Below are 26,228 nucleotides of genomic sequence, written 5' to 3'. Positions count from 1 at the left end.
TGTTTGGTGTGGAAGCGGGTAGCGGGATCATAGAACCATACTTCTGCGAAAATTATGCCGATAATCCGATAGGTTGAGTTAGATGACATGGACTTGAAAAATATGTGGCTTCAACGCGACGGACCTACATGGACGCATTATTCTACTGATAAACGCGGTGAAATGGCCATTGAAAGAGGCGCTCAATCCAACCCAGCTCCATTCTGAGTTTAATAAGGGAACTGGGTCTGGATGAGGCACTGTGATGAGTAGAGGGCACAAAAGACCTTGAGTTCGAAGTGCAAATCTCGTAAAGTATTTATCTATCTAAGCCAAAAAGTCTTGAGAAATGACATGCGTGTTCTGTGTTCCTAGAGGAGTAGTGATGGGCATTTAATGAAAATTGTGTTGCATAAATAAATGCCATAGACTAAAACACACAAAGAAATAAAAAAAAGATTACGACAAATTTTGTTGTTTTATTTATAAACAAAAAACTGCGGTCTTATTGAATCACCCTATATTAGCTTGCTTCGAATCAATTCACGTTTCAAGTTAGAATTGGTGCAAGGGGTCTTTACCTAACAATATCTTCAGTGACCCATCACCTCAAAACGGGGCTCAACTGTTAGGGCCTGGGTATATCGCAAACTTTTGACAAAAAAGAAAAATATTTCAACATTGCATTACTACAATTATGTACATTAAAAAAACCAGGTTATTTAAGTATTTCTGTACCACTTAACTACTGCCAAGCTTCGTTCTGTATCCACTTCAGTGCCAAGGTTGAGCACACAATTTGGATAACCGATAAGAATTCACTGAATCGGCGAATTGCTTTACAAATAATGAATTTTTGTTTTTGCTTTTGTGTTTTACATGCTTAACGACAGCAGATTTCTGTGATAAAAAATATACGCTAAAAGGGCATGGATTTTATATAAAATGCAGTTTTAATCCGATTGCAATACAGTTCAAACCTATTGGTGCTACAAGATAGTCAGTTCCAAAAAAAAAAAATAAACAGAATTAAAATGAAAATCGTTGCTACATTATTATTTTTGGTTATTCTCGCAACTGCAAAAGGCGACCAATCAAACGGCAGTGAGAAATGCACGAATGCCTGCCCGAGAATATTCAGTCCTGTTTGTGCCGTTTCCGGTGGCGCAGTCGATGATAAGGAAGGTGGTGGTGACGGCGCCCTTGTCTATCGTTACTTCCATAATGATTGTATTCGCCGTTATGCGAGTTGTAGTACGGGCACAGGTGAGAGTAGTTTAAGAAAAACTATTTAATATTACGCATATTTTTTGTTTGGTTTGAATACGTTTTTATTATTTGCACAGTTTGGCGCATTACATCGATGTCACTTTGCCTCCAGCACGTTGATCCTTTGGTGCGTGAGCAATGCCTGCGTCCTTGCCCCTTTATTTACGAACCCATTTGTGCAACCAATGGCGAAGTGAAGGAGATTTTCGGCAATAGCTGCGTACTGGAAGTGGAGAACTGCCTGTCGATTGAGAGTAAGTATTGACGAAATAAATGGAGGATTACTATATATAATTTGGTAGTAGTAAGAGTATATAGGATACATAAATGACATCGATTGGATGCGTTGGAGAGTGGCCGGCGTATTTCGTAAGGAATCTTCTGACTTTCGGAGTCGGCATAGCATTGTAGGTCCCTCCATTTGTGGACTTAGATCAAGGATACCTACTACAAATTGAAGGAGGTGCTCGGCCAAACACCAAAAAAAGATGTCAAATAGTTTTGGCACAGTGCGGTTTTTACAGTGTTTACAATACCTTTCATGCCTTTTTTCAAATTCTGATGAAAAAATATTTTTTTTAATTTCGTACAAAGTTTGAAGCTACACTGAAGCTAAACTATATTTTCATACAAAATTAACGAAATGTAACATGAAAAATATTGTGAATATTGTTAAAAAAGTGACTGTGCCAAAACTTTTTTGACTAACTGTGTATATATTCGATTTAGAGCCACATACATCCTTTTTGGTTGTTCGCCTGATCCCCTCTTCTTATTTATGGCGTGCGTCTTGATGTTGTTCCACAAATGGAGGGTCCTACAGTTTTGAGCTGACTCCGAGTGGCAGATGATTTTTTATGAGAAGCCTTCTCATGGCCTGCCGAGGGGCGACCGCTATTAGAAAAAAATGTTTTCTATCATTTTGTTGTTTCATGTACGGAGATTCGAGCTCGGACATTTCCGAATAGTAGTCACGCACCAACAGATTCCGCTGCGGCGGCCTCCATGGTCTTTCAAATGAAAAATGAAGTAGATGAGGAAGCATATCTCCAATTAATTTCTACTAATCCTGATACTAATGAAATGCATGCTCTTGCAATAATCTGGGTAGAGCGTGCAGAATAATACTCAGATTTGCATCAACTATCTTTTCCACATCGAATTTGGAAGTTTTTTAGTCATATGAACTGAAGTTGATGTGATCTTACGAATACTAAAGCAACTTCATACTCAATGGTTCCGCCAGCGTCCAGCACAAAAGCTTCACAAAAGCTTCACAAAAGCTTGACACTTACCACGTGTTTCAGTTAAAATTTGCCCTAGTTAAACAATATACTTCTATGTGAAGTTGCTTATTGATTATTGCTGATTACTTACAACGAATTCACGAAGTACGCAGAGTGAAGAGATATAGTCCGAGCGCTCTATACCGAACGATGCTTTAAACAGGCCGATCCCATTTTGTGTGACTTATCAAATTTAATACCGGGGGTTTGCTCTGCCGTATTTAATAAATTTGATTCCATATTTTACAAAACCGCGACTACAGAAAGTGCGATATGAAAAAGTGGTACTCAGGCATAGAAAAAGTGACAAAAAAAACTCATTATTCCAATTTCCAGAGAGAGTGTATCCTTTTTCAACTAGGTCTCTTCGTCGCAGGCTTCCGATGTGGCGGATATTGCCACATTTCTATGCACATTAACGAAATTAACCCTCACACATTTTCTTTGATGTTATTGTGAATTTTTGGCTTTGTTGTGTTAAGAGACTTATAGTCGAATTTTATGACAAATATTTTTGTGGCACATTTTAATCCGCTATATCCCCCTCTTAGGGGATTTTTTTCTCTTTTCCACGAAAGAGGCCAAAAATACCGATCTATTGAGTAACTCTTTTTTATTCGACAAAAATTTTCCCCATTGTTTTTTAAATAAAACTGTTGAAACCAATATACGAGTATTACCTATGAATGAATACTTTTTTTTATTAATCACTTCACTTTTAATTATTTATTTGCTGTCGTCATATAAGAATTGTTAATTCTAATTTTTATTTCGAAATCACAATATTTTATTTTCAATATTGACTTTAAAATTCATAAATTATTTTCTTCTTTCAGCATGGACTTTGACAGATGACAGCGACTGCGGTTTGTAAATTTCCTAACCAAAAAGTTCAATGTACTTTACTTCAGAAACTAAAGCGAGGACCGCACAAATTTGAATTTTCTATTATAAATTGATTGTGAATTACAGATATTTTTTTTTAATATTCGTATTGTACTTACTTTTAAAAACCAGAGCGAGCACAGTACAAAATAAAATTTTGGAAAATTTCAAATCAAATACTCACCTTGATAACCCAGCATTAATGAGAGTTTAGCATTTAAAATATTTTTTTTCTGTTAAAATTTTCAGAAATTATACAAAAACGTTGCTTTATTATTTATTGTTAGTGTTAGTTTCGTTTTTTTGCTTATACTTTTACTTACAATTCTTATTTGGCTAATATTTTGAAATCTTTTCTGTGTACAATTTTTTGAATATTTTCCATGATTCATTTATCTATAAGTATAGCCATGTATATGGGAATTATACGGTACATTACAGTTAGTTAAATTCTTAAATGCTGCTTACCTACGCAATAAAGTTTTGTTTGTGAAAGTATTTACATAATATAAATTTATTTTTATTTCATAGGATAACTTCACATAACATGGGAAAGCTTCATGCTTGCTTCCTTGCTGTTTGTGCAATAATTTTCTATACTATTGAGTATTTTCTATGATCTACAGATATTTATTTTTCTCACAATTACTTTTATTTCTTATTCACTACGATTCTTACTATTTCATATTAATTTTTATTTACCTAGTGTGTATATACATACATACATACCTAAATTCATATAATGCTATTTTTTTATTGCGAACACATTATATGTTGGAGCATGTGACGTATTGAACAAAAAGCTTTTTTGATTTTCGTAAATGTTTTTCGGATACAAATTCTCATTTCTTACGCTCTCATCTGCAATAAACACATACATGCATACTACATATAAAGGGTGTTTTTTAGCTGCTATGACATTTCTGTTCAGTAAGATTTGGCAAGTCACCATGAATTTCTTAACCCCAGAACAACGCTTCCTGTTCGCGAAGTTCACAGAGCCGAAATTTCGATTCGTCGTCGTTCCCTACTTGTTGGCCTTTGCCCTTCAACAACGTGGACAATTTTACTTCAGGCTCTTAAAATATAGCTCAAGCAAGAATTGAAGCCAAATGGCCACCCTTTGAGTCGGATTTTTGCTGATTAGTCTCATTTAAATTTATTATTCAGATTTATTGGAAAAAGTATCAAAATTGGACTGATCGAATGGTTGCTGTAACTCGTTTTCGCGGCGGACGTATGCCGGATGTCATATTCAAAACATTAATACCAAGAAATTATATATCAGATACTAATAAAACAAGATTTATTCCAACAATATTTATGTTCTGTATTTAGTTTAAGTTCGCAAGCCCTTAAAAAACATCCAATATAAGTTCTGCTCAAATTTGTTGCTGTCTGTCGGACGCACTTCCGCTCCAAGCAGTGTGCCCGATTCTTCGTTAAATTCGTGGCTATTGGGCCAATTCAAGTCCAAAGGAGACGCGTCTGCGATCGAGCTGCTTTAGCTTGAGCAGGGGCGGTTTAAGATAGTTTGTCAACCAAGGCATTTTCGAAAAAGCCGCCCTTACTGTAAGTGCTTGAAACGTTTAAATCGGGCACGCGAAAAAACCCTAAGCACGCAAAAAACATGTTTGACTTTTTTTACATATCATAAATTCCTAAAGTTCCATGCTCCAAACAATTTCTTTCATTCGGATCTGTTTTGCGCCAATCTCCTAACTTCATACCAGTTAAGGCGCATCGCGCTGATTCTTGTTGGCTGTATTCACATCTGGGACCGCTAAATTTTTTTTAGCGGAAATCGGTTTTTTGGCTCTCAAATACTGCGAGAAATTAAAAAAAATATCTCTGGCATTTTTCGGGAAATCTCTTCTTTAACTCTTTAATGGAATTTGATTTTTTTGTTTCAGATTATTTTTTTGCAGGCTAAGATGCACAACGCAAAACGCATTTCCTTGGAGGTCCCTGCGGAGATTCAATGTTATGATTATTGTTTATTTAAGTGTCAATTGTGAGACACATCGTCCCAAAGTCAATGATTTCCACTTTCTCCTATAGTTGGCTCTTTGTTTAGCTTGCGTACAGGTGAAATTTTTGCTGGATAACTCCTCGTAAAGGCCGTGGTGCCAGGATCTTTTGGGACGTCCTCTGCGTTTGTAATCTTAAGGGTTTCGCTCTAAGGCCGTCACTGGTATTTTTCGCGCCCAATCCAAGCCCGTTCTCTCTTATGCATTTCAATATTGATTGCGCTAATTGCGTCATATGTGTAAATGAATGTTTGATATCCAGTTTTCTGACCCCCAAGGGTGTATTATTGTACGGGGACAAAAGATTTACACAAATTTTGCCAGTTTCGATGCTATTTCCTGTGATGTTGGCCAAGACTCGCAGCCGTACAATAAACCAGATTTAACATTTGAGTAAAAATGGTAAGGTGTTTGGCACACCATAAGTTTTTAAGCATTCCCAAGGCTGCTTTTACTTTGTCTAATCTAGCTGGTATTTCGGCCAGGGTGCCACTATTGGCTACCAAGCTATGCAAGCAACTGAATCTCGTCGATCTGCTGGCCAGCAATGATGATTTTTTGGGCTGGATAGCATTCATATTCATATATTTGCTTTTCGTAATATTGATTTTCAATCTGAATTTTAAAGATTGCTCGCATAAATGAGTCAACTTTGGTTGCAAATTGGATTGTTTAGTCGAAAAGTGTACGATGACGTCAGCATAATCCATATCGTTTAACTGCTTCACGGTAACGGGGGTCCATACGATACATCTGCTAGGATTTTTGTCAATTGTGTTGTGTAAAAGTTCAAAAAAAAAGTTTAAAATCAGGAATAGTAGGGGGGGGGGGGGGGGGGGGGAGTATGCATCCTTGTCTGACAACAGCAAATACATTGATGGGATCTCAGAGAGTTGTATCACGTATAACTTCACATTTAAAGCTTGAGTATTGCGCTTTTATCATTTTGTAAAAAATTCTTCATTATTATATGGAAATTGACTGAGTAAACTACTAACCATAAAAAACCGAAAAATATGTCTTATTTCACCGAATTAACCCAATTCCCAGTTAAAAAAATTATTTCTACAGAAAAGTGCTTCTACTACTTCACATGCCTTTTTATATGTATGTATTTTGGCAAATTTTCTAAATTTTACATCGAGTCGACTTATAATTTTTGTAACTACTATTTTTCTATTATTATGTTCCCAACTGGTTATTTACATTTACAAACATATGCATGCACTTATATTTGCGCAGCATCTCCACACTCTGCATTAACCAGCACCAGCAGATGCGAATTTCATCAAGTGAAAGTTAATAGCAGCATAGAGACAACTTTTTTCCATACATACATGGATTCATATATACAAATTTATTGTTAAACATCATAAATCATTTGTTCATAAGCTGAACGAAGTATTTACAGCTAAGTGCAGTCATCAGAAATAAATCAAACACTGCACTGCCGAGCCGATAGATATCAGAATGTTTCATGTACGAGTATGTGTTCTACAACTACAGTTACACAAAGGCTTCAGTTGTTTGTATGTTGCGTTAACAAAGTGTAGAATTTTGATTTTGTTATTCAATATTAGCTTTTTTATCAAATGAAAAGCAGCAAATAATTAAATTTATTGTTCATTTAATATCCATTAAATGCATACCAGCAATGCACACACACGCACACATTTAAACAATATCAATACACGCACTGTATCTCCTTATCTTAAATTATTATTTATTTTCAGTTAATTGAGTTTCAGAATATAGTAATATTTACAATAGAGTGAACATAAATAATAGAGTGAATATAAATAAGTGGGATAAAAAATTTAAAGATTTGTGTGTTGCTCACAAATGCAGATTGGATTGGGTTGGATTAATTTAAAGATGAAATTTTTTGTGGTAAATGGATATAAAAGATTCTATTTGTTATATGAACAGTAAATGCTACATCTTTTTACATACATACACACATACATATATATGTATATCCTGATTGACATTTAACCCCATATTAGTTTTTCAAATTAATTTTAAGATAATCTGTGTGTGAATACCTACATACATACATATGTACATTTATGGCAGAAACAAATTCCTTCTTTCTTCTAAATTTTTTCTTTGGTCGAAAAATTGAGACACCTATTTTCTATTTTTAATTTATTTAATCCTAATAAGCCCAACCAAGCTTTCCTGGGGTTCAATCAAAATATTTATCTGCATGTAGCCAAATATGCATGAATATGTTTTGATGTTTGGCCATAAATATGCTTTTAGATATCTCGATCCCAGCACCACCTAACGAGTCACTTTGGAACAAAATATTTCTCTTAGTGTAGCTAACGCCCGTACAAGTCTTGGATTTTAATCAAATCAGACCATAAGTATGATTGATACATACCTCGTATTGTAATTGTAGATCCTCTACTATGAATTCAAGGATAATGAGTGCTCCTTACAAAATATGTGTTTCATGTGAACTTTAACAAGGAATTTTGAACCTGGAAGTCCCTGCATATGAATTAGAATAGGCTGCGTTCAAATATTCTTCAACATATCTGTAATTTGTAATTTGTGTAATGCAATTACTTTTGGCTCTGGGTAGGAATGCTCGGCCTTCATATTTCAATTTTGGAGCTCTCGTGGTTGGAGTCTATGGAAGAAATGGTTGACCCCGAACTGTGCTGCTATAAAGCGGATGATGATGATGGAGTCTCTTTTCTATAGCTACTTTGGTTGGAACAGGTAAGCAAATATTATAAAACATATAAGAATTAATCTAAGGATGGCCAAATTGTAGCTTAAAAGCTCATATCCTATTAAAACGCCGACTTGATTGAGAGAATGTTCTAAATTTCTAATTTCACATACAAACTCGTACATATGTATGTACTCGTATTTATGTATGTAAAAGAGAAATGTTTGATTTGAAGTAACAACTTTTTAAACTTATCAGCCCAGACAAGTGAATTTATATTTTTTTTCTGCCCGTCTGTTGATACCTGAAATTTTTGTCCATCTCTAAAGTGGCTGAACGAATTTATTTGGGAATTTTATTCATGAAAGCGCTAGGAGGCGCTGGCGATCAGATATTTCCAAAAATTGTTGCATTAAACAATTTGGCTCGTATTAAGAACAAATATTAGTAATGGAGCGATTCCATGTCAGGTCTTACAAATAGTTTGAATATTATCGCCGATTTTTTTAGTAATTGGTTTATTTGTAGGCTTGAATATCATAAGAAATAATAATAATAAAATGTTGAAGCATTGTTTTTATAATTTTGAGAATTGTTCAATCCACTATAAAACTTTCAGGGGTTACTAAGCATAGTTTCAACTACCAATGATAAAAATAAGAAAAATATTTTAAGGGGGTGTGTTTTAAAAATGACAAACCACTTTTTCTGAATATTAAATTATATCCCAAAAAATTAAAAAGAAAATTTATAAAGATCAGATCAGATCAGTCCATAAGTCCGTGCGTTTTTTAAAGGTGGTTTTAAAATTAGTGAAAAAGATGTTTAAAGTATTTATTAATCAATAATATATTTTCCTTCATTATTTACAATGTCATCCCAACGTTTAGGCAAATTTTTAATTCCCTGTTCAAAAAATTTGTTGTCCTTGGAACCAAAATACACTTCGATATCCCTTTTTATAGCTTCTTTTGAGAAGTAGTTCTTTTTACTCATATGGGATTGAAGTTCATGGAAAAGGTGATAATTACAAAGTGCAATATCCGAAGAGTGTGGTGAATGCGGCATTGGCTCCCATCCGAGCTCGTTCAGCTTGCCTAATGTTTGCCTTGCGGTATGAGGTCTTGCGTTGTCGTGGTGAAACAAAACTTTGCGTCTATTCACTAAAGACGGTCGATTTTTGTTAAGTGCCTCATTCAGGTTTGATAGCTGATGGAAATAATAATCAGCAGTTATCGTCTGGTTTGGTTCCAGAAGTTCATAATAAACAATACCGGATATATCCCACCAAATAGACAGGAGAATCTTCTTGGGGTGAAGGCCATCTCTAGGGGTCGGTTCTGGTGCTTCATCTTTATCTAACCATTGGCGTTTGCGAACAGGATTATTGTAAAGGACCCATTTTTCATCACCAGTAACGATACGGTTCAAAAAACTTTCATTTTCAAGCCGTTGCAGCAGCTGAGAACACACATTCACTCTCTGCTGAAGGTTGGCGACGGAAAGTCTATGCGGAACCCATTTTCCCAGCTGTTCCATGCGATGAATTTAACCTCTGAGCTATCATATCGACTGTCAAATTTGGCTCAGTTCCGAATATGTTTCATTTTAAAAACTCTATAATAACATTTTTATTACTTGACATGGAATCGATTAATATACTTATAAATTACTAAAAAAAAGCAGACGCTAGGTGGTGCAAGGCTTGAGCGATCTCATATATAGAGTTTCCTAATTGGGCCGAATCAATGTTGACTGTCTAGGGTAGCTAGGATAGCGGCATCTATCAAATCAGTTATACATTTATTACTCGTTACTGATGTCAGCCTTAGGAAGCTACCCGATTGAGGAGTGCGGGCAAATGAACTGTATTAACCTAACTTTTCTAAGCTTTATTATGATCTATTTGAGGGTTGAGTTTTCTGAAGTCACAGATCTATGCGAATATGCCGCAATCAACCGATGTTTTCGAATTCAATGTGATCTAAGTCGTTACTCAAGTTCAGTTGGATCTATGCCACACAGCTAGGATAATACTTATATGATTTATATGTTTTTTGTTGCAGTACGAACTGTGTTTCCACAAAAGAGTAATTGAAATTAAGAAGTAAAAATATATATAAATAAACAGAACTTGTTAATATATGGTGTACACTTCCTTTTGACAAGTTTCCTGTTGTTTGGTTGTAATCGAATCTAAAGAAAACAATCTTAAAATACTAAGTTTTATTGTGCGTTCCTAGTTCAAATCATACATGAGCTTCTCTGCATTATTTGGCTCCTCGCAGTCAAACGATGCCATCATTAGTTCTGAAATGATAAAAAGAAAACAAATTATTTAATGGTTATTTTATTATTATTGTTTATAGGGGATATATATAATATAGCCCTAACTTAATTAGCACACTGGCTACTAGGGCCTTCAGTGCTAATGATTATTTATTTATTGCTATATCATATAAAGAAAGAAATATTAAAAACAAAAAAAAAAATGTTGCAACCCACAGAAAAAAATGCAATCTCGAATTTAGGTTTCTGTTAATTAAAAAAATTATTTTGAGTGATGAAAACCTTGATCTTGATCTTCATGTGCCTCACTACTTGTCTATTTGTGTATAATCTTCAGATAGGGTGATTCATTTTGTATCACCATGCATTACTAAATTAAAGGCCAAAGCCTATCCCATTTTTAGAAGTATTCTTTAACACTTTTAAAGTTCTTTACATGGCGCTAAGGTTCATTTTAATGGGAAATATATTTGAAGAAACTGGTAGCTTCGAAAATTTTAATGTTAAATAAAAGATCACACTGGGATCAGGGAATTTACAAATTTGCTGCCACTTTCCATAAGTTACATAGGTCTATATGTTTTGTGATACGAGACTAGTTTCCGATATATTTCTTTATGCTGAATACGATTCTGAGGCCAAAAGTGCTCATCGTTCTCTTGATTGTTCTCAACTTATCAATCTGATTAGTTGTAATATACCTAGAAAAGCTCTTCGTGCTCAAAATCCATTTTATCTCCATGGTTTAACAGCTTCTAACTTCATTATCTTTTCCATTCACTTATAATCAGCGCATTTTTGGAACATAATAAAATCTCACAAAAATTTAATAGTGATTTTTCAGCTCTGGCATCTGCTTTAAGGCCTGCCGGTAGAGTTCTTCTATTGCCCTTTTGTGGGAAATATTATTGTAGTTTTAAGTGAAATTGTATACCTTTAGTCGGCAAGGTTTATAATAGTAATGTCATAGTCTGAATAAATCGAAAAGAAAATTAAATTCAAAGTGGCGGTGAAAACCCATAAAAATTCTTCTCAAAAATCTGACGTGCTAAAGATTCAACCTATACTCAAAGTAGAGCTTGAATCCTATAATACCATAACCAAGCCATAAATGCAAGTTCCAAATAAAATAAAAAATGAACAGTTTTGAATAAAATGCGGTTAACCCTTTAGGGCCCAGTGATTACGACCGGATTGCTAATTAGTAGTTATGAAAAATAAGCTCAAGATTCTGGACCTTTGCACGTTGGCAATGGCGAATATTGCAGGCGATGGAACGATGAGCTTTACGACGCCATAGATATAGCACAGCGAATAAAGGTATTAGGAAAATGTAGAATGCACCTATTTTTCTTTAATCCCAGACCGTTTTGAAAACTGCATGTAATTTTTGGACAAAGTGACCGATTTTACATAGAAATTAGATGGTTTCGTTCTTGGGTAAAAAAATTATTAATTATTTATTACCATTGAAGTTTTTTAGATTACTGATTACAAAACCGATGCCAGGCTTTCAAAATTCAAAATGGTGGATCCAAGAAATCAAAAAGTTAAGCTAAGGTTATCAAGTTGAACATTCTGGAGTTTTTGGAGTCGCTAAGTTAAGTTTTGAAAGTCCCCTTTCGTGTGTTTTTGGGTGGCTATGCAGTGACAATTAAAAAAAAATCTGTGTAAAACGCGGAAAAACTTGCAAAGTCAACCGCTAATTAATTTTTCTTTCTGCGGTCGATGCTACCTTAGCGGAACCACTCGGATTTATGTATATCCGGCCAAGGACTATCACTCTAGCAGCAATCCCCGTGATTGCATTGAGAAAATTTATGCCGCTACAACAACAAAACAACAACTTAATTTTACTAATTTTATGAGTCTTTCAAACACCAGTACTTTCTTTGACTACATAGACGTCTGGGCTTGCGCTAGGGCATCTACTGCTACTTTTCACTCGTGATCAGAGAAATCATGCAGATGATTGGAACATTTTTGGTTTTGAAAACTCACTCTTGATAATTTCATCACAAACTAACTGTCTGACTATTCAACATATTCATATAAAGAACGTGCGATAAAAATCAATTTTTGTTTCGTTGTTCAGAAAAAATTGTATATGCTCATAAACCTACCATACATATATATTTTATGTAGTAATGCTGCATACTCAGTTGTTCAGTTTTTCATTTCCTCATCCATTTAACTTTTTAGAGAACTCTAAAGTTTCCAAGTGGGAAACGTTAAGAAAGGTATCCCGGGCGTATACTTTATTTCAAAGGAGGAAAGTTCAACTATTTTTTTTACGGTTTTATGAAACAAGAAGTAAAAGGAAGCTGAGTAAAGTAATTCATAAGAAAATCTCAAGGATATTTAAGGCTTCATTTTTCAAAGGACATTATTGCATTATATTTGTGATGCCGGAAAGTAAAAAAACAAGAATTTAATAGCTGAGTATATCCACTTTCGTTCGCTCTCCATATTAATAACATAGAGTGTTTATAAGTATTTAAAAATTTTCTTTGACAAATCAGTCATTTAGAAATTTTAACTAATTTAAAAGGTTAAATTGATGAGAAACTGAAAATCTAAGTATGAAAAACTACTAGCATTAAATCTATAGTTTCAAGATCATATGAGACTTTTCCGGGATAACTTTTCCTGTCGCACGATAAAAGACACTTAGTCGAAATAACAGCTAAACTGTCTACCCGTATATTTACAGAAAATTTGCCTATGTGCATGAGCTCTCCAGTGTATGAGTATTAGCTTCTTGGAATATTATTTTTATTTGTGCAATTAAGAAATAAATTCAAACTGCTTACACATTTTCCGTTTTGACTTTTTTCTTGCGTTTAAGCTGAGTTTTGAGCTTTAGTGTGATAAGGGACTTATAGTCGAATTATATGACAAATATTTTTGTGGTATATTTTAAGCCGTTTTTTCACCCTGATATGAGTATTTTTAGCCCTTTTTCACAAAAGAGACAAAAAAGGCCTATCTAATGAAGAGTTAGAGGGTCTAAATGTTCCACAAAAATGTTTGCCGTTGTCTTTTACATAGAACTACTGAACACATCATCGCTTAACAATGCAGGGATCACATGATTTCCTATGCCAATAAGAATGAACAAAAAACCTTCAAATCACCGATACACGTATGCGGGGGTCTTTTGAAAAGTCCATGAAAAAAAACTACTTAACTGTTTGAGGTAAACATTTTTTTTATTTTTCGATATAGGCCCGTTTTAGGCTTATATATTTTGCTCAACGCTGTTCTAGTTTGTTGGGTCGGTGTAGGAAAGGAATTGGAACGATATTTCCATTAATTTTTATACTAAAACTGCTGAGACATGAGCTGGTTATGGAAAAGAAAAATCACTGACTTTCTCGATTGAAACGATTGCCAAACACAAAGAAATATACCGATCTGGCTGAGACTTCGTAGCATCGAAGAGATGCTACTAACTAAATACAATCTCAATACGCGCCAGTATTGCCATTTCTCTGCTTTTGCAGGGACTTTCCAAACGACCTTCGTATTTTTGTTTGCTCCCCACTACCAATGTGCGATGTACGATTAAATTGTTGCCTGCGCCGATTTACTATAAGAATGCACAAAAAGTGGGAAATTTGAAATTCCTTAAAAAAATTCAACTTTCAAAATCGCCGGTGCACGTATTTATATTTTTTTTACTCCCCTTTGTCAGAATCCATTTCGGAACCTTGTTATTTTAGAAAAAGTTTGATTTTATCGTACAGTGAAATGCTTATTAACAGCCAAGTGTTACCTATTAAACCGCATTGTATCAGTTGCCAGCCTTTCTCCAAGCTAGAATGCTAGCTATAATTACCAAAGTTCTTTGTGCCCTTCCTAAGCAATGTACAATAAAATTCCTAAGAATTTCCTCAGCTCATCCATCAGCGTAGATTATCAACTGCATATACATAAATACATAAATATGGGTATAAGAAAAATAACCTCATAAATAGTCCAAGGCCATAGAAATTGACTACTGATAAGTTTTTAATAGATTGGTCAATCTATTCGAATCCATTTTAGCAACAAAAGGCTAAACATTGGCCATTGTCATTCATTCACATTCATAAATATGTATGTGTATGTATAAGTATATTATTATTTTTGTTCGACTAATAGCGTGTGCCTCAAGTTCTTTGTTTTGCTTAGCTTTTATTGCAGTCTCAATAGTCATGCAATAGCTGGAGTCACTGTTGTCCTGCTTGCAAATAAGCTTAAATTTCAATATTGATAAAGTGTCATCTATCGTCTGTATTCTTGGAAAGAAACACATACTCATACATAGCAATACAAATCATCTAGTCACACACACACACATACATATGTATATAAATGTGTATATATATATATATACATTAACAAATTCAGCAAGTACGGCTATACCCCATTGGGTTCACCACCTTACCTAAGCCACTGACTGTTGTCTGGAGTGATGTCCTTGGGCGTTCCATAGTTTACCCGCAGACGTTGCTCGCAAGTATGACAATAGTTTTAATGGCACACGATTTACTGGTATTTTCTTTTAACAATATTTCAATATTTTGTTAGTATATTCTTTTATAGACTTTCTTTATATTTATTTCGTTATTTTCCGACATTAGACTGCACATTTTTGCTGCTTCTTGGCTAGTGAAGCGGGGAAATGCTCTTAGAGTTGTTAGTGTGTGTGTGTATAGGTATTGTCGTGGCTTGTGGGGAAATCGATACTGCTGGCGTTTGTGAGTGTGTGTGTGCGCGCGTGATGCAATTTGTTTACAATGCAAAGCGATGTTTGGTCATGTTCACAAATACCCTTAAGCGCTTACATACCCGTGTATGGTAAATATGTGCATATGTATGTATTAGGGCGGGTCGATTTAAAAATCGCTCATTGCTTTGTGAAAATCGTATTCTAGGGATCAAAATAAGAAACTTTGCCGAAGGAAACATACCTCTAAAACGAATTCTGATGTCGCCCAATTTGGGTCGAACGAAAAATCTCACTTTGACCCATTTAGAGTGCTCCAATCGAGTCCAAATGTATGACCGACCTCCACTAACTTTGGACAGCCGATCCACCCATGCCAGTGGCACACCCCCTGGAACTTCCCTGGGGAGTTTTTGGCCTTTACATGAGAAAAGAAACTAAAAAGTTCGACCCAAATCGGGGGACATCAGAGTTCGTTTTAGAGGTATGGTTCCTTCGGCAAAGTTTCTTATTTTGATCCCTAGAATATGATTTTCACAGAGCAATGGGCGATTTTTTTGCCTCCCCACAAATCGACCCGGCCTAGTATGTATGTATAAGTAAATAAGCGAAAATATTTAAAACGCATTAAATGCTTGAGTGCTCTGCTGTGCAACTCCATTCCTTCGCACGTCCCGCCATGAAGCACAATAATTGAAGAGCAAATAGTGCATTCCATCGACTTCATTGTGCAGTGGAGAATGATGCATGCATACATGCATCTACACATTTGTATTCTCACATTTGTATCAATACTCGCAATGCTATTTCGGTGAACATTTCAAATATTTAGTTATGACTAGTTAAAATTGGAAAACTTATCATCATGAAAGAAAAATATTGCTTCCAGGAACGCCCATTCAAATACCCCCTTTCGAAACCACTTAACGCGTAATACCAATTGCATGACTAGAAGTTATTTTCAATTTCCGTCTGCACGTACTTTTCATATGAATCTTTAGCGCATTGCACACGCGCCATCATTTGCGGGTAATAAGTATGTAGCTGATACAATAGGAATCGCAGTAAAAGGAGCATCTGAGATGCAGTAAAAATAAAAGCGTTGCTAGCGGTATATTTCATGTATACGTACATTAGGGCGGGTCAATGTGTATGTAAGGGTCGATATCGTTCCTAGCCAATTTAGATTATATATGAAATTCTAAGAAAAAAGTCTATTAGAGAACAGTTGTAAAGCAAATTTCCAGTTCCCCAATTTTTAAAAGCGACTATCTTATCATCGCCAAGGCCATAGGAGTCCACCACAATAAAGACTTATAATGGTTGACGGGTGTCCGGTGGAATTTTTCAAAAGCTTTTGCTACCTGAGCCGCACTATCACGGCAGACGGCGGAGCAGATGTAGATGTTAACTGCAGGCTAAATAAAGTAAGGACGGCGCTCGGGCGAATGTATACAGTATGGGCGAGTTCGGAAATCTCCAGGCGCACCTAAACTGCGAATATTCAGCTCATGTGAGAAGCCAGTACTGTTGTTCGGAAGTGAAACATGGCTGGTTTTTAACACCATTACATCTTTTGGCCGAACACCAAAAACGCTGTGAAGATCAACGTATGAGGAACCCATTCTATGGCAAATAAAAGTAAAAAGTCTTCACACGCTTAGAAGACCATAAGATAGCATTGTGAGTATGACATTGGACTGGAACCCGCAAACGGGCAGGGGTCGTGGTCGACCAAATAAAACTTGGAGAAGTTTGATGTTGCGCGAGCTAGCAGATGGCGACATCACAAGGGGCGAATCTACTAAGAATGATGTCGAAAAAAAATCGACCCGCTCTAATGTACATACATATGTTATAAAAGGAACTGAGCAGATTGACTTTGGATGTTCAAAAGCCCCATAATGAGGTTCAAAGTAAATGACAAATTTTGAAGATCTAAAAAGTTCAAAGTTCGGTAGTGGTCGGGTTTAAAACAACAAATGATAGAAAAAGCGGTCGCTTCTCGGCATGCAATGGTATACTGCCATTATATATTTCTGCCATCAAAAAACTCCTCATAAAAAGTATCTCCTCATTAAAAACACAAGAGCGAATGGTTAAAAATTATTATACACAGATTTTAGAATAATTTGCTAAACAGAGGATGCAGCGTCGTTAGCTGAAGATGAAAATAACTCACAATGAATGGTTTTCAGCTTTGAGAAATCTGCAGCAAAATATAACATGAAAATATCAGTAACAAAAACTAAATGCTTCATTATTTCTAGAAATGCTTTCAGATGTATGCTTGCTGTTTATGGTAAAAGTGTGGAACAGTTCATGGATTTTAAATACTTAGGCGCTTACATCAAATCCGAATAATAATATTGACTATATAGCCGCCGCCTTAGCCGAATCAGTTGGTGCGTGACTACCATTCGGATTTCAGAGAGCACGTAGGTTCGAATCTCGGTGAAACACCAAAATATCTGCCCTTCGGAGTCGACTTGAAGCTCCGTCCGTTTGAGGATCACGCACACCAATAAGGGGAGCAGCCCGGCCAAACACCCAAAAAGGGTGTACACGCCAATTATATATACATAGATTTTCAGATCCTCCGCGTATAAAAGAAAATTACACTTGCAAAAATAGGAGAAAATGTAGTTAATGAAATGTGGTGAGGCAAAAAAATCGCCCATTGCTCTGCCTCATATTCTAGGGATCAAAATAAGAAACTTTGCCGAAGGAACTATACCTCTAAAACGAATTCTGATGTCCCCCAATTTGGGTCGAACTTTTCAGTTTCTTTTCTCATGTAAAGGCCAAAAATTGTGATATTTTGAAATTATTGTATGGGGAACCCCCCAGGGGAGTTCCAGGGGGTGTGCCACTGGCATGGGTGGATCACCCGTCCAAAGTTAGTGGGGGTCGGTCATACATTTGGACTCGATTGGAGCACTCTAAATGGGTCAAAGTGGGATTTTTCGTTCGACCCAAATTGGGGGACATCAGAATTCGTTTTAGAGGTATGGTTCCTTCGGCAAAGTTCCTTATTTTGATCCCTAGAATACGATTTTCACAGAGCAATGAGCGATTTTTAAATCGACCCACCGTAATGGGCCTAGAACACTACCTTGGTGGACACCAGAGAAAGTAATAAAAGAACAAGAGGATACATTATCTAGTCGAGGTGTCACAGTGCCACTTCCTAATTCAAGGTGTTATACGTCACCGAGGCTATTGGATGATTTGCAGTCAGGAGATTGATTCGGCTGCATTATAACAGCGTTTCCTCAACACCGGACCGAATTGAGAGGTACAGGTGGCTTTACCGCTACAAGGAGCACTGGTGCAGCGCACCGATTGAGATCCCCTATAAAATTTGAGACTGCTGAGCCCGCCTAGTCGAGCTGGCTGACGTAAAAACAAGATGAACAATAATAAAATAAACAAAAACGACGATAAAACAACAACAACAATAATAATAAAATTAGCAGTGGAAAAAAGGTGGACAAACTCCACTTTGCGTAGCTCTCAAAGGAGAAAATGTCAGTCTTTGAGGAATACGCCTGCGAGGATAATGAGCCATGCACCAGCCGTGAGACCTTCCACGAATCAGCTCTAAGTGCTAGGAGATCGAGTTGGTTGTTGTTGTTGTTGTTGAGGTGGTTGAACATTTCTTAGCTGAAATGCTCCTAATTAGTGACCAGCACCGTTTTAATACCACTATCTCGTGAAATGATGAGTTGTTGTTGCATTTTTTTTTTTTTTTTTTTTTTTTTTTGGTGTTTCCGGGTCAGATCCACTTAGTGAGGTCCAAGTATAGGAGCAAATCCTTTATCTCGATGACTGAGATCTCCTTAATTTGCTGTAGGAAAGGCTTACCGAAGGATCGGAGTCGTGCCCTGGCTAGTCCCGGACATTCACATAAATAGTGGAACAGACTTTCCTTCACCCCTTCCGTTTGACAGCTTCTACAGATAGGATTAAAGGGTAGGTTGAGTCTAGCTGCGTGATCCCCTACTTTCCAATGTCCTGTAAGGGTTGCAGTGATACGTGAAATGTTTGGCCGAGAACATCCTAACAGGTCATTCGTCCTTTGGATTTTATATGACGGCCATGTGTTTTTTGTTGTGATACATGTAGGTATTTGCTTCCATCTTCTTTCGGCTAAAGCATGATAGTGTGAAGCAATAGATGCTTTAAGTTTGTTCAGTGGGGTGGAAACTGCCACCGCCTCTGCTATGTCTAGTGTTGAGCCCTTTCTTGCTAGCTCATCCGCTATCTCATTGCCTCGTATGTTCCTATGACCGGGAACCCATATCAGGGTAAGAGTTGGTTAGTCGCCACAGCTTCAGCATCAAAAATAGAAAAGCGAGAAGAACCTGCAAGAGCAAAAACTCCTACCGACCTGGCGGCTCTCACCAGCGAACACCGTCGCCGTTGCTGCCAAGAACACTCGGTAAAGGCAGCTAAATAAGTTAACGCAGATCTGCCCGGGATATAACAAATATTTAACTGCAAATGTAGTTAATTAATTATAATTGTATCTAATAGTCTGTATGGATCCTTTTGTTACTAGATTACAAATAAATAAATAAATAAATAACTAATTACAATTATTTCAGTCTAGCCAGACTAAGTAAGCCCTTATCCAAAGAACACTCCTGCCCTTCCTTCTTGAGGAAAGAGAATGGAGAGTGAACCAAATCCTCGGCTGATACACTAGAATATCTTATAAATACACATTTCCCAGGTAACACAGAATATATTGAGAATAATAGTAACAGTGTTCAAACGTCCAACCTGTCATCCAATACAATCAACCACATCGTATCCCAAGATAGAACTCTATGGGCGATGAAAAACTTTGAACTATACAAAGCAGCCGGTCCAGATGGGATATTCCAAAAAGCTGAAGGAGGGTTAAGGTGATTTTTAACCCGAAAGCTGGTAGACGCGGTCATGATACAGCGAAAGACTTCAAATCCATCAGCTTATCCTCCTTTATTCTCAAAACTTTCGAGCGATTGTTGTATGTATATCTCAGAGAGAAAATTTTATCATCTCAACACGCCTACCTCAAAAGAAAATCCACAGAGACAGCTCTTTATGAGGTTGTAAGTACGATTGGGAGAAGCATAGAATACAAACTATACTCACTTGCCGCTTTTCTCGACATAGAGGGGGCGTTTAACAATGTTAGCACAATATCCATAATTGAGGCTCTTAATATGTTAGGCATAGACATATGTCTCAACAAATGGATAGAGAACATGCTTAAAACTAGAATAATCATCGGTGAGGTAGGCAGCAGCACGGTAAAACGCTCTGTCAACAGGGGAGCCCCTCAGGGAAGTGTCTTATCCCCTCTGCTGTGGTTATTAGTTGTCAACAATATCCTTACCAAATTCAACCGAAAGGGAATTAAAGTAGTGGCGTACGCTGATGACATAGTGCTCGTGGTTTCAGGAATGTTTTCAACCATCATCAGTGAGATTATGGAAGGAGCTCTGGTATTACTCAGTAATTGGGCCACAGACTATGGTTTAGGTGTAAACCCGAGCAAAACTGAACTGATGCTATTCACTAAGAAAACCAAGATACCCAACTTTAATCTCCCAAAACTAAACGGCATTAGTCTTACGTCAACCCAACAGGTAAAATACCTAGGTGTTATCTTAGATCCCAAACTCAGCTGGAGGTGCCACGTAGAGTACAGGGTAAAGAAAGCGAATATATCACTTTACAGGAATATATCACTTTACAGGTGTAAGAGAATGTTGGGTAAAGAATGCGGTCTCCAATCAGAACTATACAATTGGTCCTACACAGCCATTGTAAGGCCAATACTAACATATGCGGCACTAGTCTGGTGATCCGCAACAGAAAATAAATACAACCAAACCTAGCTGAACAAGATACAAAGAACAGCGTGTTTCTCAATCACAGGAGCGCTTAGCACCAGTCCTACTGAAGCACCTAATGTACTAACTCATCTATTACCATTAGACTTTCATATAAAAACAATCGCTATTTGCAGCGCGGTGAGACTCAGAGGCAAAGAAACCTGGACAACGAGATCGTAGATCACAGCAAGATCCTCCTACAGGGACCCTAGCTGCTCAAAAACAGATCAGACTACACAACCCCCGACCTTAACGTCAAGAAAGACTTTACCGTACGTTTTCCATCGAGAGCCGAATGTAACAAAGGGAAGGTGATTGGAAGATACGATATTGAAATCCATACTAACGGTTCTCAGATGAACTATGGTGTGGGAGCTGGCTTCCATTCGGAGTCACTAAACCTATCTCAGTCAATTCGACTTCCTGACTATGCCAGCGTGTTCCAGGTAGAACTTTTAGCGATCAGAGAAGCATGCAAATTACTAGAATTCCAACTCCATTTCATCCAAACTAGTCTTACAGTGTTGAGAGGAACTAGAATTACTTAGTCATTGGCTTGAAGCTACTCTGATGTGGGTTTCCAGTCATAGGAACATACGGGGTAATTAGATAGCGGATGAGCTGGCAAGAAAAGTTTTGACACTATACATAGTAGAGGCGGTGGTAGTGTCCACCCCACTCAACACAATAAAAGCAGTCATTGCTTCACACTACCATGCTTTAGTCGAAAGAAGATGGAAGCAAATAACTACAACAAAACACCTGGCCGTCGTACAAAATCCAAAGGAGGAATCACCTGTTAGGATGTTCTCGACCAAACATTTCACGCATCACTGCACCTCATTGGAAAGTAGGGGATCATGCAGCCAGACTCAACCTCTCCTTCAATCCCATCTGCAAAAGCTGTTAAGCGGAAGGGGTGAAAGAAAGTCTTTTCCACTACTTATGTGAATGCCCTTCGGTACGCCTAGCTTATAGCGATTCATACATCGAGATAAATAATTTGCTGCTATACTTGGATATCACTTAGTGGAACTGACTTAGAAGCAAAAAAAAATACATCATCACACGAAGACAGTGGTTGTTAAACGGTGCTGGTCACTAATTAGGATTATTTCAGTGGAAATACTCAACCACTTCAACAACAACAACATTTCAGTCTAATGGAAACCAAAATATATCTGCGCCTTTATAAATGCATCCATAGAAATGCCATCGTCTATGTGTACATTTGCATTACCTACATATTCGAAATGTTCAACAACTTTAAGTCCCTATAATAAGTAAAACGATAAACATCTGCATTCATTGCTTTCTTTAGCATTTATATAAATTTCAGACTTGTTGCTGCTTCCTGTACAATACCAATCTGTTTGCTGAGCACGCAAACCATCAAAGTCACTCACATAAAAACACTCTACAGTATATAAATATATTGTGAATAAAATTAAAAATAAACCGAGAAATTATGGATTCTAGACGAAAATTAAATATGGTATAATATGATATAAATTTTTGCAGTAGTTTTAAAATTAAATTAATTGAAAATTATTTCACAATTTAGTTTTCATTTAATTTCTACATCCATCTTACTGCCCTTAAGTAAATGGTAAAATGCACGTAAAACATTTGTTCTAACAACAATTTTCAACTTTATTAGCTGCCAACGAAACTTTTCTCCAAACTTTCGCAGTGACGGCAGCGATGAGCATAACTAAGGATGACTGGGCAGGAACTTGAAGCTTTATAGTGAAATGAAAGTAAAGTTTATTATTATAACTATGCAATTGTTGTTGATGCTGTGGTTATATTAGAGGTTGTTGTTGCTGTTGTTGTTGTTCGTGGTGTTGGTGTTGGTGTTGGTGTTGGTGTTGGTGTTGGTCTTATAGCTGGCATTGTAAGTTAAACTATGGACATGGCACGCAGCGCGCAACGCAAAATGGCAACACAAAAGTGGCTGTTGGTAACCATTTAAGATACTTGACCCACATTGTAGAAAGGTGGGGTGCGCGACCAACTTTATATACGCATGAATATCGGTGTGTAAGTGTATAGTATACATATACATGTATTTGCTTGGGGAAGTAGGAGCAAATGCTGAGCGCGGTAAGCCAACTGCCGCCAAACTGCGCTATAAGTAAAAGTGTACGAGCATAAGTTCAAAGGAAGTGCGCTTATGAATACATATACATATATGCAAATTGCACGCTTGCTGGAAAAACGTCATAACTGGAAAGATCGAATGTTCAAGAAGAACGGCTACAAAATTCTGGATGCACTATAATTGCCTAAGTAAAAGTTAAGATAAATTTTCGCTTAAGGAGATATTTTTTTTTGAAGACGAGTTTGCAAGGTGGCGCAAAATTATTCACCCTATCTGAAAATTTATAATTTTTGAAAATGGCGTCGTACGTCAATCATACACTTTTGAGTTACACAGCTGCGGTATATAAGGAATGGAACGCATAAATGTCAAATTAAATATTTTCATCATTCAAGGTCATTTTTTTATTGAGTGAAAAAGTTATTAAAAAAAACAAAAAAATTCGTTGAATTTTTTTCACAACATAAAAGAAGAGCTGATAGTCGTTTCTGCATATTTTTCTAAAAAAAAATCGGTGTTTTGGATTACGACACTCTTCTTTCGTCATTCAAAGTGAAAAAGTTATTCTGTTAATTTGTTAATTTTATAATTCTTTCCACAACGTGAAAAAAGATTTGTCGGCTTTTCTTCATATTTATCTAAAAAAAAATTATTTTAAGTTGCGGCGTTCTTCCAGCTTCTCTCAACATTCAAAGTGATTTTTGTATTTAGTAAAAAAGTTATTAAAAGGAAAATCAAAATTTATAATTAATTTTGCGCCATGAATTTATTTCACATCATCAAAGAAAGTCTGTCGGCCTTTTATGCATATTTATTTAAAAAAATATATATATGTTTTTTTGAGTTACGGCATTCTTCCAGCGAATAAGTGGTACGAATTCCTACACAAACACATAAACACGTTTGCTTGCTTTCCAACGGGATGTCTTTGTTTTGTATCTTTTACATCGCTTACAGCCACTTAACGTAAACAAAAGTTTTCTTTATTATTTGTTGGCCTTTTATGTTTTTATTGTAATGCTTGATCAGCAGCGGGCAACGACAATGGCCAACCAACAGGAGGTTTGCCCTATTTGGGAGTATTTAATTTTTCCTTGTTTTGCTTTGCATATTTTTTGTGAATTTTAAAGCTGTGGTTAAACTCACGTACACATAAATTTTCATATCTTGACTACGAAATTGAAGTGAAAACGCTGGGTAAATATGCACTTCGGCAGCTTGTGTATACAAATACAAATAAATAACTGAAAGCGCACAAATAAACAGCGAAGCCAACGAGGCGAGTGGTGGAAATGGCCAAAACAACGAGGCATACGATACGATACAAATATCTCTGTAGGGAAATTCACTACAAGTAGTAACGAACTGGATTCGACTTTGGAAAGACCAGGACAGAGGCAGCCAAAATAATTCATACTTCCTTATATAGGACCGTTAAGTAGGCTCCTAAATTCGGATAGAGATACCTTATGAGCTCTCACTGGATACTACATATATGGAACATTTTAGTATTTTTTTTTTGCATTTCAGGAAAATAGGTTTACTAGATGGGTGATGGACTACTAGAGCGCTTCTTCTGCGAATGTGCAGTTCTTGCAAGACATAGACCCACTCTAGTTTGACTCTCGATAAATTTGTAACATGGAACAAAAACCGTAAGGAAATGCTCGAATTCATTAGAAGCCTTCAATTATATACTTGTGGTCAAGCACAATAGACCACATAAGAAGTACTTTTGTCTATTATCATTACTCCCTTTTCACGTAAGAAGACTTTGCTGCTTTTGTTTAGTAATAGGCAAGTGCGAGATGTTTAAACGATCTAGAGAATCGCAATCATTGTAAAAGTACCATCGAACTAATAATCGACCCATTACCGGTATGTGCCCTGCTTGTGTTGTTGCCGAAGCTTTACTAAGCTCTGCACAGGTTTGTGTCCCGCTAAGTATTGTCATCGAGGCGACCTAATGATAACCAAGGAAACTTGGTATTTTGGCAGAGTCCGACCGTCCGTCTCCAAAAGGTAGTTGAGACATATTGCAGCGAATAAAAATCCTGCGGCTCCGACTCCGTCATGTCGTCCGAATGGAGCTCCAGCTCTGATGCGATATTAGCTGGTGGTAACGCTTTTGTGTTTCAAAGCCAGAAGAACTTGGTTTCACTTGGTGTGTCTACCTGGCGCCGGTTGGACAGAAACGACTGACGCGCCGTGTTAAACTTAACCAAAATCGCTTAACCGGTACACGACAAGAGAGGTTTTCTTCAGTTAAAATTGCTGCCGTTCGAGATATTTAGGACATGTTTCCGTCTCGTCTAAAGCATATACATATATAAATTTTATTTTATTTGATGAGCGCGTAGATAAGTGACCACCCGAGGGTATGGATAACTTTTTCAGCAGTGCCGAGTTAGTTGAATAAATGCTATCACAAAATATTACCATTCTAGGGACAATACGAAAAATAAGGTAGGTCTACCTTCTGAGCTTTGGGCGGTAAGAAGCTAGATTCTTTTGCTCCAACAGGGACTTACCGCTAGAAGAACTTTCTTCTTGATTTGCACGATAACGGCTTAAGCGATTTTGACCGACTTTAACAAATGTGCCCAGTCGTTTTTTTCTCTTGATAACAGGAGTCAATTGGATATACCAAGTCAAGCCGAGCCATTTTCCATCTGATATTTTCAATGCAAAGGTGGCCTTCCTCTTCCTCTGCTACCACAAACTGGTACGGTATACATTCAGAGCTGGAGCGTTCATAACCACTTGACAACATGGTCTAGTTAGCAGAGCTGCTGGGTCTTTATTCGCAAAAGTTGAAGTTTTTATTTGCAAAGTTCCAAAAATCCTCTGTAGATTTTTTCTCTGAAATACTCCAAGGGAAGCCTCATCGGATGTTGCCAATTTTACGTCTCACAAAAAAGGACAAATGTCCTTATACGCTCGATTACTCATCACACTGGGGCAATTGAACAGGGAAATAAAAGTAAGTCTTATATTATTCTAGACTACAATCCGATACTTGGTCGGAGTTACTAGATTCGCTATTTGTGGAAAGACTGGCTCACACAGATATGAAAAAAGGGCAAACAGAAAGC

The 26,228-nt window shown here is 36.7% G+C and overlaps 1 protein-coding gene across 1 annotated transcript; it reads left to right on the top strand.

The window, feature by feature from the left end:
- The first annotated feature begins 1,013 nt into the window (after window positions 1-1,013).
- Window positions 1,014-3,408, top strand: LOC129247101 (U-Kazal-Dg21.2-like). Its single transcript, XM_054886028.1, has 3 exons — window positions 1,014-1,245; window positions 1,326-1,502; window positions 3,371-3,408. The coding sequence occupies exons 1-3, from the start codon at window positions 1,014-1,016 to the stop codon at window positions 3,406-3,408; spliced, it is 447 nt and encodes a 148-aa protein (XP_054742003.1).
- Window positions 3,409-26,228: the final 22,820 nt, after the last annotated feature.

The sequence above is a fragment of the Anastrepha obliqua genome, chromosome 5 (genome assembly GCF_027943255.1).
Source record: "Anastrepha obliqua isolate idAnaObli1 chromosome 5, idAnaObli1_1.0, whole genome shotgun sequence".
Classification (NCBI taxonomy): domain Eukaryota; kingdom Metazoa; phylum Arthropoda; class Insecta; order Diptera; family Tephritidae; genus Anastrepha; species Anastrepha obliqua.
Note: the sequence above shows the minus strand (reverse complement) of the source record. Positions and strands in the feature narration are given on the sequence as shown.

Coding starts and splice junctions, on each gene's coding strand:
- LOC129247101 (XM_054886028.1), top strand. CDS start 1,014: ATGAAAATCGTTGCTACATTATTATTTTTGGTTATTCTCGCAACTGCA. Junction 1,246..1,325: donor GAGTTGTAGTACGGGCACAG/GTGAGAGTAGTT, acceptor TTATTTGCACAG/TTTGGCGCATTACATCGATG. Junction 1,503..3,370: donor GAACTGCCTGTCGATTGAGA/GTAAGTATTGAC, acceptor TTCTTCTTTCAG/CATGGACTTTGACAGATGAC.